The 19652-nt window shown below is 38.1% G+C and overlaps 1 protein-coding gene across 1 annotated transcript; it reads right to left on the bottom strand.

Annotated features, from left to right (window-relative positions):
- Positions 1–1304: 1304 nt before the first annotated feature.
- Positions 1305–2210, bottom strand: LOC148477408 (taste receptor type 2 member 41-like). Its single transcript, XM_088456812.1, has one exon. It carries the CDS (start codon positions 2208–2210, stop codon positions 1305–1307), a length of 906 nt encoding a protein of 301 aa, XP_088312938.1.
- Positions 2211–19652: the final 17442 nt, after the last annotated feature.

Raw genomic sequence — 19652 nt, 5'->3', positions numbered from 1 at the left:
AGATTTTATTCCATTATTGTCACTCTACTACCAACAATAAAGTCATTTACTAATAAAAAGGGCCATTACAACAAATGTGCATTTATAAAATGTTCCTCTCAATAGTAAATGTAAAGTTAGCAATCCCAACCCTCCCCCTTCCTTGCATCAAAGCAGGTCAGGAAAGTCAGCACAGGAAAGATAGATTATCATATTCTAGCTATTATCTTCTAGAAGGAGCTAGATAAATGTTAAATAAAATCTGATTGGTTGCTATGGGCAACATCTCCAATTCTAAAAATCTGCACGTTAGCAATTATACCACATAAGGTCTAGAAGAGAGATTGCGACAATAAAGGAGAATTTTGAAAATCATGTAATTTGGACCCAACTTTTTTTTATAAAGTTCTTATAGTACAATATAAGACCCATTATATTTATAATTATTACTACAATAAAATAATAGTTTAGGCATCATATTGGGGAGGAGCCACAGAAGTATATTTTCTACATTTTAAGATTACAAATATAACATGACAACATTATCATAGCATGAATACATATAGATGACAAAATGTTCCCAGGGGTACATAGTAATATGTAACACATGTTTAAATTGGAATAAAATATTAAACATAATTGTGTTTCTTCTCTAGTGAACTGTAACAGGCTCATTGTAGAGGAATTGAGATATCCCAGTCTGAAGACAATGGGGCCTATTTAACAGTGATCGTATTTGCAATGTGATCTAAGCATGATATCCCTGACCACAAGCACATTGCAAGATGCGATCATAGTGTTGGAATGTATCATCCGGCACCCGCAGAGACAGAGGTTCTAAAGATGCCTGTCCCTGCTTTATACCCGGAGTGCTCCTTGGGCTACTGTGCATACACAGTCCCACTGCGCGGCCGCCATTTCTGGGGAGGATTCTCTCCCAGCTAATTATGCAAAGTGTAGCCTACGGGCTACAACAGGCTAATAGCAACTTCAGATGGCGTTAGCTGCGGGAGCCAACCTCCGGAATGTATCGCATTTCTGAAGTTAGTAAATCTGGTAGCGTAGAGACCTATGGGGGATGCGACTACCTGCGGGAAAGGAGGGATCACAGTGGATTTTGGAGATTCCTGCTGCGGTCCCTTTTTCGTACATGGATGTGATGATAATTATTTTTGGTTACCCCTCAAAAACTGGTGTTTTTGAGGAACAAGCCACCAATATTTAATGATTATTTGGCACCAGTGATGTTATAACCTAATCCTGTAATATTTAGAGATTTAACAAAACAAAACACAGAACTCATTCTATCTGTACAGAGTTTATATTCAGGGGGTGACGCTGCAGCCACATAATCTATTCTTGATACTGGGATTTCCATAGATGATAATGAGAGTTTTAGCAGTGGGATAAAGCAGAGTACATAGTAATATAGTAAAGTGCAAATATTCATCAGCATTAATATTCAATGGTGGTAAAATATTAATTAATGCTATTGTAATGTAGAAAGCCATGTCCAGCATAACATGTACAATAATTGACCGGACAGCCCGGACGTGGCCCTGGAGCTGGGCAGATGTTATGTGGGAGTCTCCCTGCTTCATCCTCCAGATGTGTCTCAGTATAGATCTGACACTGAGCCCGATACACAGACAGGTCACCACAAATGGCAGACAGAACCTAATCAGTGTGCTGCTGAGGACATAAGCAACATTCCATGTAATGTTATAACGGCGCAGATTTGTCTTGTCAGTGTTATTTCCGAGAAATTCAATGTTTGTTGTAAATACAACTGGAACATTAATGACTATGGAACATAACAGTGATCCCAACATGAGATGAGGAACATAGGACAGGAACCTTGCTTTAACACGAAGGAAAAGCTGATGGGAAACGTTCACCAATCTGACACAGTAGAAGATGGAGAGCCAGGCGGTGTTCCAGAAACTCATTGCAAATAGGGTGTTTTGTAACATAAACATGATTAATATTATGATTTTGTCCAACATAAGAAATATCCCAAAGTAGTCAAAAAAATAATAAACAGTCATGTTGACCTGATAGAGGAGATTTGTCAGCAGTGTCACAAAGCTGATTTTATCGCAAGTTCCCGGATTACTGGTCTCTCTCCAGTGTCTGATATTCAAAAAGAAAACTGAGCAGCATAATATGGACCCAGACATCCCAGTAACCATTGTAATAATTAATTTTGTGAGATTCACAGGTGACGTCATTGTCTCTCAGTATATGATCCTTGTGTTACTGTAGGTCCCTTTAGCAATGAGAACACCTTGTATGACAAGTCTGTAGCAGAATGATTACACTGAGACAAGAGCATCAGATAAATATAAGCATCAGATGCAAATATGCTCAGTACCTGCGTCACAGGTGAGAGCTGTGTATAATGGACGGTGCGTCTATAATACGGTGTCAACGTGACATCTGGCTTCATCTGATACTTTAATATTTAAAATATCTGGACAAGGATGTATGATGAAAATTTCCACAAGAACAGAAGGAAAGTAATATGATAGTTTTTCATTTGCATGCTATTATTATTATTATTATTATTATTATTAGTATTATTAGAGAGATTAAGTTTATTACAGTATCTGAGGAAAAAGGGCTTGTTATCATTTATTTTTAATATATTTCACTTGCAATTAGTATACAGTAAGGTATTTATAGCACATTTACATTATTCTCTGTATTAGGAGTTACATATACTGTACCACAGAGTTGATGAATACCAGTATAGGTATAATTATAGACTTATATAAGATGTGTATTTTATGGATGGAGTTGGGATCTCTGACATGTGCAGTGTATCTAAATCCCCTCATTCCTGTACTATCTAACATCATTATAAAACCTCCGTACCGACTGCTCACCTGTGTAGGAGTGTCTGGGCCCCTGGAATTAGGTGACAGGGTAGAGAGAGAGAGAGAGATACAGTATCAGCATAGGGGGACATTCTACACTAATAGGGTTATTCAATATGGGAGGGAAAACTCCGTTCTTGTGATGTTTTCGCACCTATGACGTCATTATCGCAGGTTTTGCTTTTATGCTGTATTCAATTTCAAAGACTTTTTGCAGGTTCAAAAAGTCTTTGAAAAAAAACGGGGATAACTTTTCACCACTGAATAGGTGGCGAAAAAAAGTGCAGAATTGGGGTTTAGGGGTGCAGGCTTAAAAAAAATAGCCTGCACCCCTGGTAATTACATTTTAAAAATAACTGTCAAAAAGAAAAAAAAATAGGGACACACCAAAAAATTAATTTAAAAATTGGTGTGAAAAAAAAAAAGAGAAAAAATTGTTTAACAATAGGGAATTAGGTTCAGGGCTATTCTGCAAATATGCGGCAGGGGTATTCTAGAATAGATTAATAGTGGCAGGTGCACAGCTTCAGAATTTAAAAAAAATTACTTTAGGGACATAAAAATATGCTAGTACCCATTTTCATGTACCCCAAATTTGATGGGACCACTTAAAAAAATGAAAAAAATAACCTAAGTGCTATTCTGCATCACTTCTTCAATGTTGGGAAAAAAGCACCTGCACAGCTATTTATATCCCTGACTTTCATTTGCAGGCTAAAACGGGGGTACCCATAGTGATCCCCAATGTTTTTCCAGCTTTAGGGGGGTCCTACAATTTTTTTCAGGAAAATTTAGTAGTTTATTGCAAATCCCACTTCGCCAGGTCCCATTTTCGTAGACGTTATATTGAATACGGGAATAAAGCGGGCGCGCGCCCAATACTTTATCCCAGAAAAATCTCCGATGTGGAGCAAAAAGTCCAGCACGGACTTTTCGCTCCCATATTGAATACCCCTATAAATCGGACACTGGAAAAGATCCCTCCTGTGTAGCTAGAGAGAAGGACGTGAAGTCAGAGCTATCCAACCAGAGGACATGGGGCTGCACAGTGTAGAAAGAAGGAAGATATTCATGAAAGTGTGGGTAAGTGGATCTGGCTGAAGAAGGAGAGGAGAACAGTGCTGTCCACTCAGCTTGCAAAAGAGAAGAAAACTCACTGTGAGATTAGTACTGTGGGGAAAGATGCTGAAACCAGAGACATAACTGCAAGAGCAGCACCCACACAGAGACCAGAGGAAATGAGAAGGACTGAAAATCACTATATCAAGTCTTAGAGGTAATTTTGCTAAAAGGTTGGTTTGCTGTGTGTCCCCTTACTATGGCACTATCACCCTAACTTGTTCAGCCCTGTGTTGGTTATCGAAAAATAGGGGGATTATCACATTGTTTTCTCTACTATTTTTCCATACCAGCCCAAACCAAGAGGTTTGTTTGGGTGGGGGCACACATTTTTTTATCAACTTTAGCACTTTGCTTTAACTTTGCAAGCTATTGAAGCCTGCACAAGTCATAATGTTCTGTGCAATGCTTCTGTTTGGAGGGGATTGATTAACATTAATGTTGGGTTTCAATTGAAGCTGAAACACGATGGGTCTTAACTGTCTGTTTTTGGTCAACAACACGAAAGCGATGTCTGTCATTTACCATCAGTTTTCGTTTAGGACCAAAAGTGAAATTTTGTAAATTTAGGGTCTCATGTAGACCTGCTTGCAAGCGGGTTGATGTTGAGGCCCTGTGCAAGTGCAGTGGCTGCATTGCATGCCCAAGCCCTGGAGAAAGAGAGAAATCTCACTCCGGGGCTCACTACAAAAGGGGCGGCTGTCGATGGTGATCGACATCTTGTCCCGCTTTGTAGGCAGGGTGGGGGGTGGCTGGCCAAATGGAGGCATTCCCAAAGGAACTCCTGCCATTTGGGGGTGGCCCCACTGACATAACTCGTGATGTCGGTAGTGAGCTTTCGGCTCTTATAGAGCTGGAAGCTTGCGGCAGATGAGACCCTACCACAAGGGTCTCATCACAAGCCCCGATGGTCACCCACAGCTTAGCAAGTGGCCAGGAGGCCCAGCTCTTTACAGAGAAGTGGCCGCCCTCATTCATAGTGAGCACAAGCATTTTATGAGCGGCTCTGAATGAGGTCCTTAGCCCTTACAGAGAAAGAGAGAAAAGCCAATCATGTACAATAGATAAAGCTGTCATTCTTCTTAACAAATATTACACATGATGGTGGATGAATACTAATCACATAAATTTCTATATCCTTTTTGTTATCACTACCGGTGAAAATGATTTAAAAATTCCACTGGTCCTCTCTTACTCCCATAATTGCACTGGCTCGGCAACAAGATTCCCACGCAGTTAATCTTTTGCTTACCTTTTCCCCTATTGCACAGACTCGGTGTCCCAGGCAACCACACAGTTTGCTGAGACCAACCCTCTGCTTCCTGTACTAAACAATAGGTATAGCATCACCCTAGCAGACTAGTAATTTCTTCATAGAATAGGTTTTGGAGCATATATGAAATAAACTAATAATGAATACTTTATTTACAAAAGGAGTACATAGCTTAAAAAGAATGTTACAGAAAAAAGAATTGTTACAAAAGTTACATACATAATATTAAATAAAAACGGAATACATATAAATTAAAACTCAGCTAATTTGCCTGCAAGGGACAGGAAGAAATGGAAGGACTGCAGGTTAAAACCTCAATGTAGCTTGCTTCCTATAGATACAAACACAAAGGGCTGAGCAATACACATGCCCTGGTGACAATTTCACCATAATTGATTGGACACACTGATGGGCTATAAGCTAGAGAAAACTGTGTAGTATTTCCTGACTTTGTTAACAGGCTAGTGGGAACAATCATATAAAATCTATAATTCTTCATAGATAGATAGATAGATAGATAGGAGATACTGTAGATAGGAGATGGATAGGAGACGCTGTAGATAGGAGATAGTCTATTGCCTTCAGCTTCAGGTGTAGTCTCTCAAGTGTGTACCTTTATCTTTATCACTGAAAGACTTTGGGGCAACTGGAATGCAGTAAACACTGCTCTGATGTGGCCAGTATGTGGAACTTCATCCATTTCTGGAACCATCTACAAAGAGAGTAAGGTCTCCTACCTACTACAAAAGGAACATCTGAAATGTTAGATAAGGACAATGATTTCTGCCTCATAAGTTCAACACAATCAGAAAAATTGTGTATATTTTCAGTATCCTCCTTGACACTGCCACTATCACCATCACTGTTGTTTGTAGTTGTACAATGGGAAATATCATCTCCTCTACCATCTTTTTATTCCTGTGGGAGCAATGACGCAGGAATCAACACTGTACACCTCTAAAAAGTGACATTACTTGTAAGGAAAACTATATTGGTAAAAGGAAAGAGAAAATGGCACACTCCTTGGTGGGGCACTAACCCATTATAAAGAGTACAAAATAATAAGTATTAAGATACAACTGAAACTTAACTTTTATTATAAGTTTATAAAATATTTGTAGAGAAAGGTACTCACATGAAATACGATAATAACACAATGCATAAACATAAGGTGACAGTATTAAGTGATATCTTATCCTGATAAGATGTTCTGGGTCCTTTAGTGTTGAAAAACTACACTTAAGTCAGACCTTGTTGACATCATACCATTTTTTGACATAGACTTCTATCATGTTCTGAAAGTAACACATGTGATAGTTATCATACATGTAAAAAATTAGCTGAGGAAGAAATTGTCAAACATGATATAGACAAAATTATTGATTGTTCAATCATCCAATAGTGTTGAAATGTTCCACCACCATCCCCTGGGATTAATAAATGTTGAAATTTCATATAATGTAAAGGGAGCAAAACCCAAGTAATAGACACAGGCATTATAGATACAGAAATAAACTGATGAATCTGGCGAATTTAGCAGTATATTGTTCAAACTAAAGGTACCTGGTACAATGAGTAAATTAGGCAGTTTGTAAAATATAACCTACAGCATGTATGCTGCAGACTACAGGAATCAAGTGTAAGGCATACGGTTGGATTCCTCATATACATATGATCATGTTGAGGGATGGTTAGCATTGAACAGGGATTCACAGGTAAAAAAAAATAGCATATGTTGTAATATTCCTCTTATACAAGTAGGTGCTGCCATGTCTCCCAATGATAAAATTATATCTGTCTAAGCATAGACTGAGTCTTAGGAGTGGGAACCAAATGATGCCTGTTAGAAAGAAAATTACCCTGAAGCTGCTGGATGCCAAGTGATAGTGTGCAGGGGGTTGTGGCTATGCCTACGTACCCTCCTGGTCAATAATAAATATTATAATTCCATATAATGTAATGGGAGCAAACCCAAATAATGAACAAAAGATATCACATAAATAAACCAAATAATCTGGCGAGTATAGCAGCATGTGCTTCAAACTAAGGTACCTGGTACAATCAGTGGATTAGGCAGTTTGTAAATTGTTATCTGGTGTTGCTCTGGCCAAAATATAATTAGACCAAAAATAACATTGCTGCTATGTCTTCTGTTGGTTTGTTATCAAGTTAAGTATAACTCTAGATGATATAGCCTGTTAATTACGGCATTCAGTATGTCTAAGGATCCTCCATTCAACTGGCACACTGCACTGATCTAGGTTCACCTACTAGCAATTTCTGAATAAAGTTCTTGTTAATTAGTATACCACTCTTCTACCTCTCAGGTACAACATAACCCTATATGTGACACTATTATAAATGCAATGTTTCAATAGTGGATCACACTTTGGAGAGTGTCATTGTATAATATTATTTCTTATAGCTGCACTGAAGATAAATCCCATTGGGAGGTACTCTCCACTCTGAGGGTCACACTGCACACCAGAATGAAATACACATCAATGCCATTATCCACATAGCAGGAGGTATTACTGCAAAATAAAAATAAAAAAACAATGATTTGCTTACTGCCTAAATAGAAACTAGCTTGGCCATTTTTAACATTAAAAGAACATATGGGTGTCTGTCACACTGGGTCAGTTTGATGTATGTTTCGCATCCAAGATGCTTTTTCAAATGGAGTCTATTTGTACCTATACAGAGAGGGCTGAATAAGTTAATTGATTTGACCTTTTGTGGATAACAGATGAGTCACTGCTGAGAACAGCAGACTGAATGGCAGTGGAGATTGATCCCAGTTGTACAAAGATCAGCATCTTTGTAACAAAAAAAAAATAATCACTAGGTGTAGTTACATGACCTTTTCATTCTAGTAACCAGCAGGAATAAGAATATATAAGAGCCACTAGCAGATAGTATTTTGGAGTGGTATCCACTAATTAATTGAGGTTGATAATTGACCTGGATAATAATACACATCCAATACCAAAAGCTGCATTCTAGCTCAAGGCCCACCTTCCAAGGACTGGGGTGAATACCTACATTTGAGGTGTCCATTTTTTAACTGACAATATAACATACTTGTTACAAGTACTGTACATATCACTTTTAGATCTCATGGGCAAGCGATTGCCCATGAGATCTAAATGCAGACTCTCTTACATGATATTCAGATAAGCTAAACCTCTTTTATCCAACCTTGACAACAAACTATTTTATCTATATCTATTTTTAATATTGTATTTTTGGTGGCCCTTCCTCATTTATAAACCACAGTGGTCTATTTGTACTTGTTTTTACTGTTTAGATTAAAATTTGTATCTTTTAAACTATGTTGGCAATCGCCCATCACTTCATTGGTCTATGCTGCTAAATTATTCTTTCTTGCACTAAGCAATTTTCATTATTTATTGGTAATTATTTTTAATGCAATTTTTTTATATTTTGATCAGTTTGCACTTAGCACTTTCCTCTTTTTAGTCATTATTTTATGTATTAATAGCAAGATTGTCGCCCACAGTCAATAAACCTCCTTCTCTCTCTCTCTCTCTCTCTCTCTCTCTCTATATATATATATATATATATGTGAAAAAACAACAAGAGAGGGCGCCTCATAGTGCATAAAAGTTTTAATATTAAAATCAATGGTGCACACAGATCAGTTGTGCCCGTACCTCAGATAAAACAGGTGTGGGCTTTATACCACAAGGTTTGTAAAACACACACAGCCAGATAGCCGGCTCCTACCGCATCCACTACCGGGTGGAGCATGTCATCGTCACCTGCTGGCTTCAGGTCTCGGCACACCACTGCACCTCAACTAGGGACCAGGGAGCAGCGCTCGGCTGGTGCTCAAAACAGCACAGAGACCTCATCCTGCCCGTGGAGACTTAGTAGCAAGTAAACAATTGGCAAAGTAGACAAATATCACTGTGGAGTTTTAGGGCAATCCAGGAATTAAGCTCTGACTTGTTTCTCTGGCCAACAATAATGGCAGTTTCTTAAGAGGGATTATTCCGCTGCCTTTCTTTATCAGTCTCTGTATTTAAATGACTGGTGACCAATAGAAGCTTTGTTCCACTTAATCAACTTAAATAGCAACACCTAAACATAGGTAATAAACAGTCACTAATATATTTCAAAAACAGAATAAAGGAAACCATCAAATATATTATTTTCTGTACAGACCATTATATATATATATATATATATATATATATATATAGATAGATAGATAGATGGTAAAAAATATACATAAAAAGTAATTATCAGAAATTTTAAGTAAAAAAATAAAATAAGATAAAAAAAAATATATTTTGACATCACTTAGAATCAGCATCGGTTATATAAGACGCTGTATTTTTGCATCCCACTAGTGCATAGAAGGTCACAAGATTAAGTATCGCCTAAAGCAGTTTTTCTTATTATTAATTTATCTTTTTCCAGGAATCTACATCAACCAATAATTTCTGTCCGATATTTATTATGGAACTATAAAATCCCTTTACAGAGGTATTTAGACAGTTTTCCAAAAGTAAATAAAAAGACAAATGTATTGAAAACCCTCAGTGTTCTTGTGACTTCCAAAGTTAATACACCACCCATGTAAATAAAGGGTCTCACGTTCAACTCCCAAGTGGTGCTACAGTTCATATAAAATATATTTTTGTGGAAACAAAGTAATTAATACATATCTAAATAAGTGTAACCAAACTATATGTTGTTCACTTCTAAGGATTAATTAAGATCCATGGGAAGAAGAGTCTCTAATGAAAATATCCAAAAGGCCTCTCTTTTCAGTGCAGATTAAGGGAGGGTGACAGGGGTTATAGCCCTGGGGCCCCAACATATGGAGGGGTCCCACACAGGATCAATGTGGCCCTGCCGAGATCAGGTGCCAAGTAGTACTTGTTCCCGGATGGGGGCTCACCTGCTGCGGCTGTGTACTACTGCACACAGAAGCACAGTCAGTGCTGCTGCATTCAGTGCAGATCAGCTCCATCCTGACTGAGGGCCTAATTCAGAGCCGCTCGTAAGCGGACGCTCGTTCGCTGTGAGCGATGTTCGCAAAACTGCGCATGCGTATGGGTCATAATGCGCATGCGCAAACCAATCATTGCGGTCGGAAATCGTGCGCTTGTAACACAGCGAGGGGCTGCTAATTGGATTGACAGAATGTACCGTTTGTGGGTGGTGACAGGGGAAGGTGCTTGAAAACGAGGGAGTGGAGATCTGAACGCAGGCGTGCCAAACGGTCAAAGCGGCGTTTTATGGGTGTGCATAATTAACAAAGCAGCATCATTGACCACGGCACTTGGTTGTCTTTTAGCCTGAACTGCTCGCAGTGATAGCGGTGAGATAAACCTACCACAAGCACTGCGAGCAGTTCAGATGCCTTTCAATGTACCCGATTAATCTAATAAATACCGGAGATGACATGTGATGTGAACGGCAAAGGGACGTCTTTACAAAATAGCGAGCGCATTTTTCGGATGTTTGCTCAGACATAGAGGCTTCAACACACCGCAAAGAGCGAGCGCTCAATTTAAATATCCGGCCCCCTTTTTAGAACGAGCGTCTGCAAATAGCGTCTTGCTCTGAATCAGGCCCAGAGTACCTCACTCATCGTCATCACATGACACATTAAATCAGTGGTGCTGATGTGGGGACTAAGGAGTAGCTCTGCCAGAATCAGGAAGATTCAAAGATGACTGGAGAGTATGGGCTCTGTGTGGCTTGGGTGTGGATTGGGCTCAGGGGAGGGGTTGGTGGGTTTTGATTGGCTGAGGGGGGTTTTTAGGCTCCATTTGGCTTGTAGGGGGCCCCAACAACTTAGTTGCATTTGTACCCCACAAGCTTTAATCTGGCCCTGTCTCTTTTTCAAAGGAGATTGAATCTGTCTAATCCTCTTGTAGTGGGCATTATATGTTCTATATCTTGGTCGTTAAGCACTCTTATATCTTCGTTATGTTGTGATGTTAAATGATGAGAGAGACTATGTGATTTATAGCTATTAGATACATTTCCCCTATGTTAAAGGAATCTAATATTTAAAGTACATGTCATTTGGTCAACATATTGAAGCCCCACATATACAGGTTATTAAATATAAGAGCAAAAGTTATTTGACAATTAATGTAACTTTTGACCTCAAAAGTCAAACTCATTGAACTAGAACTAAAATTGATATTTTTATGTTTAATAAAGTTGATTGTTATACAACCTGTCTTCCCACATTTACTACCTGCAATTCTTGCCAGAGAGATTTGAGTAATTTGCATATATTACTCTACAGGCACCATGTCTCTTTTTGCACAGCTACTGGCACTGGTTACATCTCCCAGAGCATTGCTATTTGCTGGCTCTCTCATGAACAAAAGCCAAATGTTCCCTGTGAGTTTCTTGTACAAATACTGGAATCCAAATGAGATTTAGACCAGCACTAAAATGTCAATATAGAGAAGTTTAAAAAAATGTTAATGCTGTTATCATGTGACCTCGTCACCATACTGGTAATAAATAAAGGGAAATAAACAGTGTGTCCTTGCTTTTAAATGACACTTCATTTTGAAATAAATAAAAACAACTAGTGGCCGACTCACAATCACACGAAATCCAGGAAGCAGTGGCCTCATTATATGGGCAACTTCCTTAAAATATCCAACAGAAAATGCTGTCAGTGAGTTGAGAGTGCTTACGTTGCTATCATTGTTTGCCAGTGATATACAGTGTGTCCAGGTAGGGTTCCATTCTGCCAACACCAACAACAGTACTTAGGGCATTATTTAGAGTTTAGAGACACAATGACACTTGTGTGATATTGCTGTGCACCTTTATTGCTAATTATGAATATATAAAATTATAAATATAATGTAAATAAATATATGAATTATTAATGTAATTTTTTTTTAAAAAAGTGAGGGAAAATTAGTTGGTTGCATGACCCATCATAGGTATAAATATGGATGCTGAGCAGTTCTCCTATACACCTTGAAAAAGGACTGTTGCACAAAATACATTGGTGAAGGAGAGGCCTGTTGCTGCCTCTGGAGTTCCTGGGAATGTCCACACGTTTGAGAGGAGGTGATGTACCCAGGGGGTAGCAGTCAGGAAGCCGATGGACGGAATCCCATCCGGCGGCTTCCCGACTGTATTATCCCGGCAAGGGATAAATGACAGGTGTCAAATTCCCGATGCCTGTCATTTTCTCTATGCTTAGGGTTAGGCATCTGATAGTATGTCCTATTTTCATTCCTTGTTTGTTTTCCTTTGTATCATATAGCCTGTGCATGAAGTCTGAGCAGAGGAGCACAGGAGATGCATATATCAGAAATGTCTTGAAAATGTTTTGGGCTTTCCCAGGTGGGAAAACCATCTTCTGATATTTCCAGAATCAGAGATTCCTCATCCTGGAAGCTACTAAATGTCTCATTCATGCTCTCATTATTTCCCACCTTGGCTATTGACATTCATACAGTAAGTCCTGCCTCACTCCTCTCCAATATATCCTCAACTCTACTGCTTCCATCATTTTTCTCTCTCTTCACTCTACCTCTGCAAGCCTCTCTCTTTGCCAGTCACTTCACCGGGTCTCTGTACCACTCAGAACTTATCTTTCACCTACAGTACAATGCTTTTATTCTACTCCAAGCAATCCATAGCCTCAATTTCTCATACATTCCCTCCCACCTTCTCTCTGATAATGATTGCTGTCCTTCACCCAAACTTGACTGTCACATGCAGGTCTATTGTTTGGGAGGGTTTGACATCATTTTGTTTTAAAAATTGACCTCTAATAAATATATGGCTCCTATATTTGTCTATGTAAAAATATTGATTGTTGATCCAATGTTCTAAATTGTTCTAAAGTTATGTTTTTGGTTGTATTTTCATATGCTCTCACTTTAGTAAATGGTCGGTTTGTTAAAATAACCAAAATCGCTAAATCAACCTTCAGTAAATTTACCGCTAATTCTTGTTTTATTTATGCATTTGTTCCCAATAGTAAAGTGCTGCAAAATACTGTATGTTGGCACAAGATGAATACAGTTTGAGTCTCCCATATCCAAAATGCTTGGGACCAGGGGTATGTTGCATATGGGAATATTACGTATTTTGGAATATTTGCATACTATAAAGAAATATCTTGGCAATGGGACCCAAATCTAAACACATAATGCATTTATGTGCTATATACACCTTATACATGCATCCTGCAGGTCATTTTATACAATATTTTTAATAATTTTGTGGCTTAAACAAAGTTTGTGTACATACATGAAATTCATATGTTTCATATACACCTTATGCACAAAGCCTGAAGGTAATTTTATCCAATATTTTTTTATATTTTTGTGCCTTAATTAAATTTTGTGTACATTGAACCATCAAAGAGCAAAAGGTTTTACTATTTCTGTCATGTTAAAAAAAATCTGTATTTTGGAATATCAGTATTTCTGTATATTAGGATATGGGAAATTCAATCTGTAAATGTTAGTAAATAATTAAGCATAATAAGATGATTAGATAATACAGTAGTCAGGGCACTGAGCTAAATACAGTCATCTATAACTGCTGTCCTCATCAGAGGCATCACTGGGCAGAGCTGCACATTCCCAAAACGGGGATATGGCCTAAAATGAGGGGGTGTGGACTATTAAGAAATCCCAATTACATCACTCCAGTTGTGGGCCCAGCATACCTGGAGATGCTAGGCTGCTCCTCGGAAGCTAGAACCTTCTGCACTGTCGGCTCCTCCTCTGTGACAGGAGCTGAGTGCTGCAGGAGAATGTAATACTGCAGAACCCTGCTCTGGTCACTGAGGAGGAGCCAGCATTTTGGTGTCACTCCCTCTAAAGGTGACTCCCAGGTGCAGCAGACACCACCTGCACATCCATAGTGACGCCACTAGTCCTCATACCATATTTTTTATTTATGTAACTGCATGGCATTATGGAATAATTCATACAACATAATACAAATTAAAAAAATATTAGAAGACTTATTATCCTATTAATGTAAAGACAATTGGCCACAGAGACCAGGCTGCAGATAAATCATGATTTTCTCTGTTTGCTTATTGTATATAACATGTTTTAAATGTTAAAAATAACTATTGCAATATATTTTTAATATTTTATAGCATTCCTACTTACAGTAAATATTTTACAAATCTTCATCCAGCTATACAAACCCTTACAGTTCCTAGTATCAATGCAGAAAACAAGAATATTTTACAAGAGAAAAAAACCTAATTAGAGAGAGAAGTGAAAGAGAGAATGGAATGTGTCAGTTTTTAATTATGAATGCAAAGCCTGTGACTATGAAGTATTTTATGTTTGATTGTGGAAATATTTGTGTATGTTATTACAATAAAATAATGACAGAGGTATCACCTTTGTTTACAGGAGGAAAAAATATATATATTACATTTTTTAAGATGACAAATAACACATGGCAACTTTACCCCATTAGAAAAACACAAAATATTTTATGTATTTCCAGGTGTAAATAATAACTAATTAATGTATAAACTAAAATTAAAAAATAATGCCTTGTTTACAATTTCTTAAATAAATTGTAACTGAGAAAACATATTCTAAAGGAATTTACATTTCCCAATTAATCTAATGATTTCAATGTCTTGTCAATATTTACAGGGTAAGTTATAAAAAACAAGAAAACATATGTAAGTTCTCATTATAGCTATAAACATTGTATATTCAGGTGGTGATGCCGTGGCCACATAATCTGCTTCTCAGTTTGGGATTTCCATGGATTATAATGAGAGTTTGAGCAGTGGGATAAAATATGAAAAGCAACCAGAATATAAACAGCAAAATGTTACTAAGATTGGGCCTTGTTGCTAAAACTGTAATTATTGTATATATCAAATAGAAAGCGATGTCCAGGACAAGATGTTCAGTCATCGACCTGACAGCTCGGATGTGTCCATGAAGCTGAGCAGATGTCACATTAGACTCTCTACGTCTCAACCTCCAGATGTGTCTCAGGAGAGCTGTGACACTGAGCCCGATACAGAGAGAAGTTATAAAAAATGGAAGACAAATTCCGAAAAATAATGTGCAAATGGAGTTATCATAATTCCAAGTCAATGTGTTTATAGTTGGAATTTGGTTGTCAGTATTATTTTTGCCAATTTTAGTACTAGCTGTCCATAACATTGGCAAAGTAATAATAAAGGAATATAGCAGTGTTACTATTATGAGTTGAAGAACAGAAGACAGGAATCTTGTTTTGACATTAAGGAAATACTTGTGGGAAACTTTCACCAATTTTACAGAGTAGAAGATGGAGAGCCAGACGGTGTTCCAGAAACTAACAGTAGTAAGGACACTTAGCAGCATAGACATGTATAATAAGGTGTTTTTGTCTAGCACCATATAGATCCCAAAGAATTCAAAAACACTACAAAGTGTAAAGTAACCCTGTAAGAGGAGATTTGTCAGCACTGTAGAAAACAGGATTTTATCACAAACGCCCAGATTACTGGTCTCTTTCCATTGTCTGATGTATACATTGCAAATTGTAAAGGATAAGATACTCCCAGCTATTCCATTCATCATTCCAATAATAAAGATGAACACATTCATAGCTGACCAAATTGTCTATCACTTATAATGTCTGTCTGGTGTCTATTTAGCAATGATTATTTTATAGATGTGAAGTCTGTATAGTAATGATTATACTAATTCACGGCACTGAGAAATATGAGCATCAGATGCAAATATGCTCAGTACCTGGATCACAGACATGAGCTGTGTATATTGGATGGTGCATCTATGATCGGGTTACACCGTGACATCTGGCTTCATCTGATGTTATGTCAGTAAAATCTAATCTGATGGAACTTTCCATAGGAACAGAAAACAGGTCACATTTTGCAAAGCATTTACGATGATGGAAATCTGCATTCACATTAGATCCTTTATCAGAGAAATTAAATTGCCAATATGATTGCTCATCTAAAATTTATATTAGAAGTATGCGCTGACACCTGTGTTTTGGTTTTGGATCAGGATTCATCTTTGTGTTTTGGTTTTGGTTTGGCAAAACCACCCTCACGTGTTTTGGGTATGTATTTAAAAAAAAAAAAAAAAAAATTGACATCACTTTGAACCATAAGTATGCAATCCAAACCTGTTCGGTTTTTAAATCCGAGTTCTTAACCGAGCAAGATCCAAACCGGGACTCAGTTAAACTCGGTACCCCAAAGTGATTCTGAACTTGTACTCAGTTCAAACTGGTAATCTGAAATTTAGTTGTTCTCTAAGAACCGGACCCACACATCTCAATTTCACATTTACAACATATATAAGATAAATTTGATGTGAACAAGCTCCCAAGTGAAATGCGTGTCATCAATAAGGGCCGGACTCCTGGGTCTCTGTATGGCGCCCACGTGACACGGCATCCGACAGCATCTGAAGGCTGCAAATCGGGACTACGCTCCCGCACATCTCTCCCATGCTGTTCTCCCAGTAATCACAGGTACTTCTGCCAGCTCTCTCATCCAGTGACCTCCGGAGTGCCCACCCTGTAATGATTTGTCACAAGAGGGGCTAACCAGAGACCGCATGCACAGTAGAAACTGGTACTCATTTCCTTGCTGCTATTCTGTACTCAGGGAGTCTACTCTCCCTCTACTCAGTCCAATACCAACAGGTAAACAGAGACAGAGGTGAGGGGTCTTCCTCCAAAAGGTCACAATACTTTACTGATTTATTACTTCTTATTCTCCCTGTCTTAAGGTATATGATATCAATGATTTTTTACTGACTGCATACTAAGTCTCACATTGCATAGTGATTGCAACATATTTAAGGCATTAATACTCCAATGAAGGTTGTAAGGATTGTGCATAAATCATATGGGGTAGGGAATTATCACATAAATGCCATGTGACAAAAAATACACTTACAAAGTATATTAATGTATGTACCTTTTTTCAATGTGAGAATAAGACCTGAGACAGAGAAGTGTTATGCAGAGGGTATTTTTTCCATGAAAACTTAACACAAGCTTTATAGCAAGAGATTCTTTATTTTTTTATTTTGGATCACCAATTCTGCAATGGAATATAATGATCTTAATTGTATGCCTGATAAGCACTTGGGGAACCAATAAGCAATATTCATGGGTCAATTATTGAGGTGTGTCATTTGCAGTAAATACCTTACCATACAGTGCATCCGGAAAGTATTCACAATGCATCACTTTCTCCACATTTTGTTATGTTACAGCCTTATTCCAAAATGGAATAAATAATTTTTTGTCCTCAAAATTCTACTTACAATACCCTATAATGACAACATGTAAAAAGTTTTTTGAGATTTTTGCAAATTTAATAAAAAAAAACAACTAAGAAATCACATGTACATAAGTATTCACAGCCTTTGTTCAATACCTTGTTGATGCACCTTTGGCAGCAATTACAGCCTCAAGTCTTTTTGAATATGATGCCACAAGATTGGCACACCTAACTTTGGGCAGTTTCACCCATTCCTCTTTGCAGCACCTATCAAGCTCCATCAGTTTGGATGGGAAACATCGGTACACAGCCATTTTCAGATATCTCCAGAGATGTTCAATTGGATTCAAGTATGGGCTCTAGCTTTGCCACTAAAGGACTGTCACAGAGTTGTCCTGAAGCCACTCCTTTGATATCTTGGCTGTGTGCTTAGGGTTGTTGCCCTGCTGAAAAATGGACCGCCACCCCAGTTTGAGATCAAGAGCGCTCTGGAGCAGGTTTTCATCCAGGATGTCTCTGTACATTGCTGCATTTATCTATCCTTCTATCCTGACTAGTCTCCCAGTTCCTGCCACTGAAAAACATCCCCACAGCATGATGCTGCCACTACCATGCTTCACTGTAGGGAAGGTAATTGGCCTGGTCATGAGTGGTGCCTGGTTTCCTCCAAACATAACATCTGACATTCATGCCAAAGAGTTCAATCTTTGTATCATCAGACCAGAAAGTCCTTTAGGTGCATTTTGGCAAACTCCAGGTGGGCTGCCATGTGTTTTTTACTAAGGAGTGGCTCCTGTCTGGTCATTCTAATATACAGGTCTGATTGGTGGATTGCTGCAGAGATGGTTGTCCTTCTGGAAGGTTCTCCTCTCTCCACAGAGGAATGCTGTAGCTCTGACAGAGTGACCATCAGGTTCTTGGTCACCTCCCTGACTAGGGCCCTTCTCCCCCAATTGCTCAGTTTAGATGGTTGGCCAACTCTAGGAAAAGTCCTAGTGGTTCCAAACTTCTTCCATTTATGGATGATGGAGGCCACTGTGCTCATTGAGACCTTCAAAGCAGCAGATATTTTTCTGTACCCTTCCCCAGATTTGTGCCTTGAGACAATCCTATCTTGGAGGTCTACAGACAATTCCATGGACTTCATGCTTGGTTTGTGCTCTGACATGCACTGTGTGGGACCTTATGTAGACTGTTGTAGGCCTCTCAAAATCATGTGCAATCAACTGAATTTACCACAGGTGGACTCCAATTAAGCTATAGGAACATCTCAAGGATGATCAGTGGAAACAGGATGCATCTGAGCTCAATTTTGAGCTTCATGACAAAGACCATGAATACTTATGTACATGTGATTTTTTAGTGGTTTTTTTTATTAAATTTGCAAAAATCTCAAAAAAACTTTTTACACGTTGTCATTATGGGGTATTGTGTGTAGAATTTTGAGGACAAAAATGTATTTATTCCATTTTGGAATAAGGCTGTGACATAGCAAGATGTGGAAAAAGTGAAGCATTGTGAATACTTTCCGGATGCACTGTATATACAGATTGCTAAATTTAGTTATAGAACCCATGATTTGAATGAAAATTAAAACTGATATATCATTTGATTTCTTGATATAAACATATGATACAAACTGTATTATTGGAATATTTGTCAACAACAGTTATTTCACTTATTGATCTATAAATATCTAATGTTTGGTAAATGCAGCAGGACCAGTTCATACTGTATTGATGTATGTGTGACCACATACATCGCTATCCAGCTAATGACCGCAGATACCACGTGGAAACTATGAGGAGCCACCAGCCAATCAGTGGCTGCTCTACAGTTAGAAGACGGTTGTAATATAAATGTTCTAAAAAAAGTTTTTTGTTAAATCTTTTCCTTATCCATTAACTGAGTCTTAAGTGTTTTGTAACTTTAGCAGTTTTATTCTATTGATGTAACTATAAGAAGGACATATACAGTATCTACCAGTATGCATTTACATACCTATGGCTGGGAAGCCAGCTGCTAAAATCCCAGGGCTAGAATCCCAATGAGTCTGAGAAGTTACATGCCACCCTTGATTTCTACATCAAATATAAGGAACATGAACCCCATTGCAAAATCTAAACCT

Source organism: Taudactylus pleione, unplaced genomic scaffold (assembly GCF_031769625.1).
Source record: "Taudactylus pleione unplaced genomic scaffold, aTauple2 ptg000720l, whole genome shotgun sequence".
NCBI classification, from domain to species: domain Eukaryota; kingdom Metazoa; phylum Chordata; class Amphibia; order Anura; family Myobatrachidae; genus Taudactylus; species Taudactylus pleione.
The sequence above is the reverse complement of the archived record's forward strand: the minus strand, read 5'-3'. Positions and strand labels throughout refer to the sequence as shown.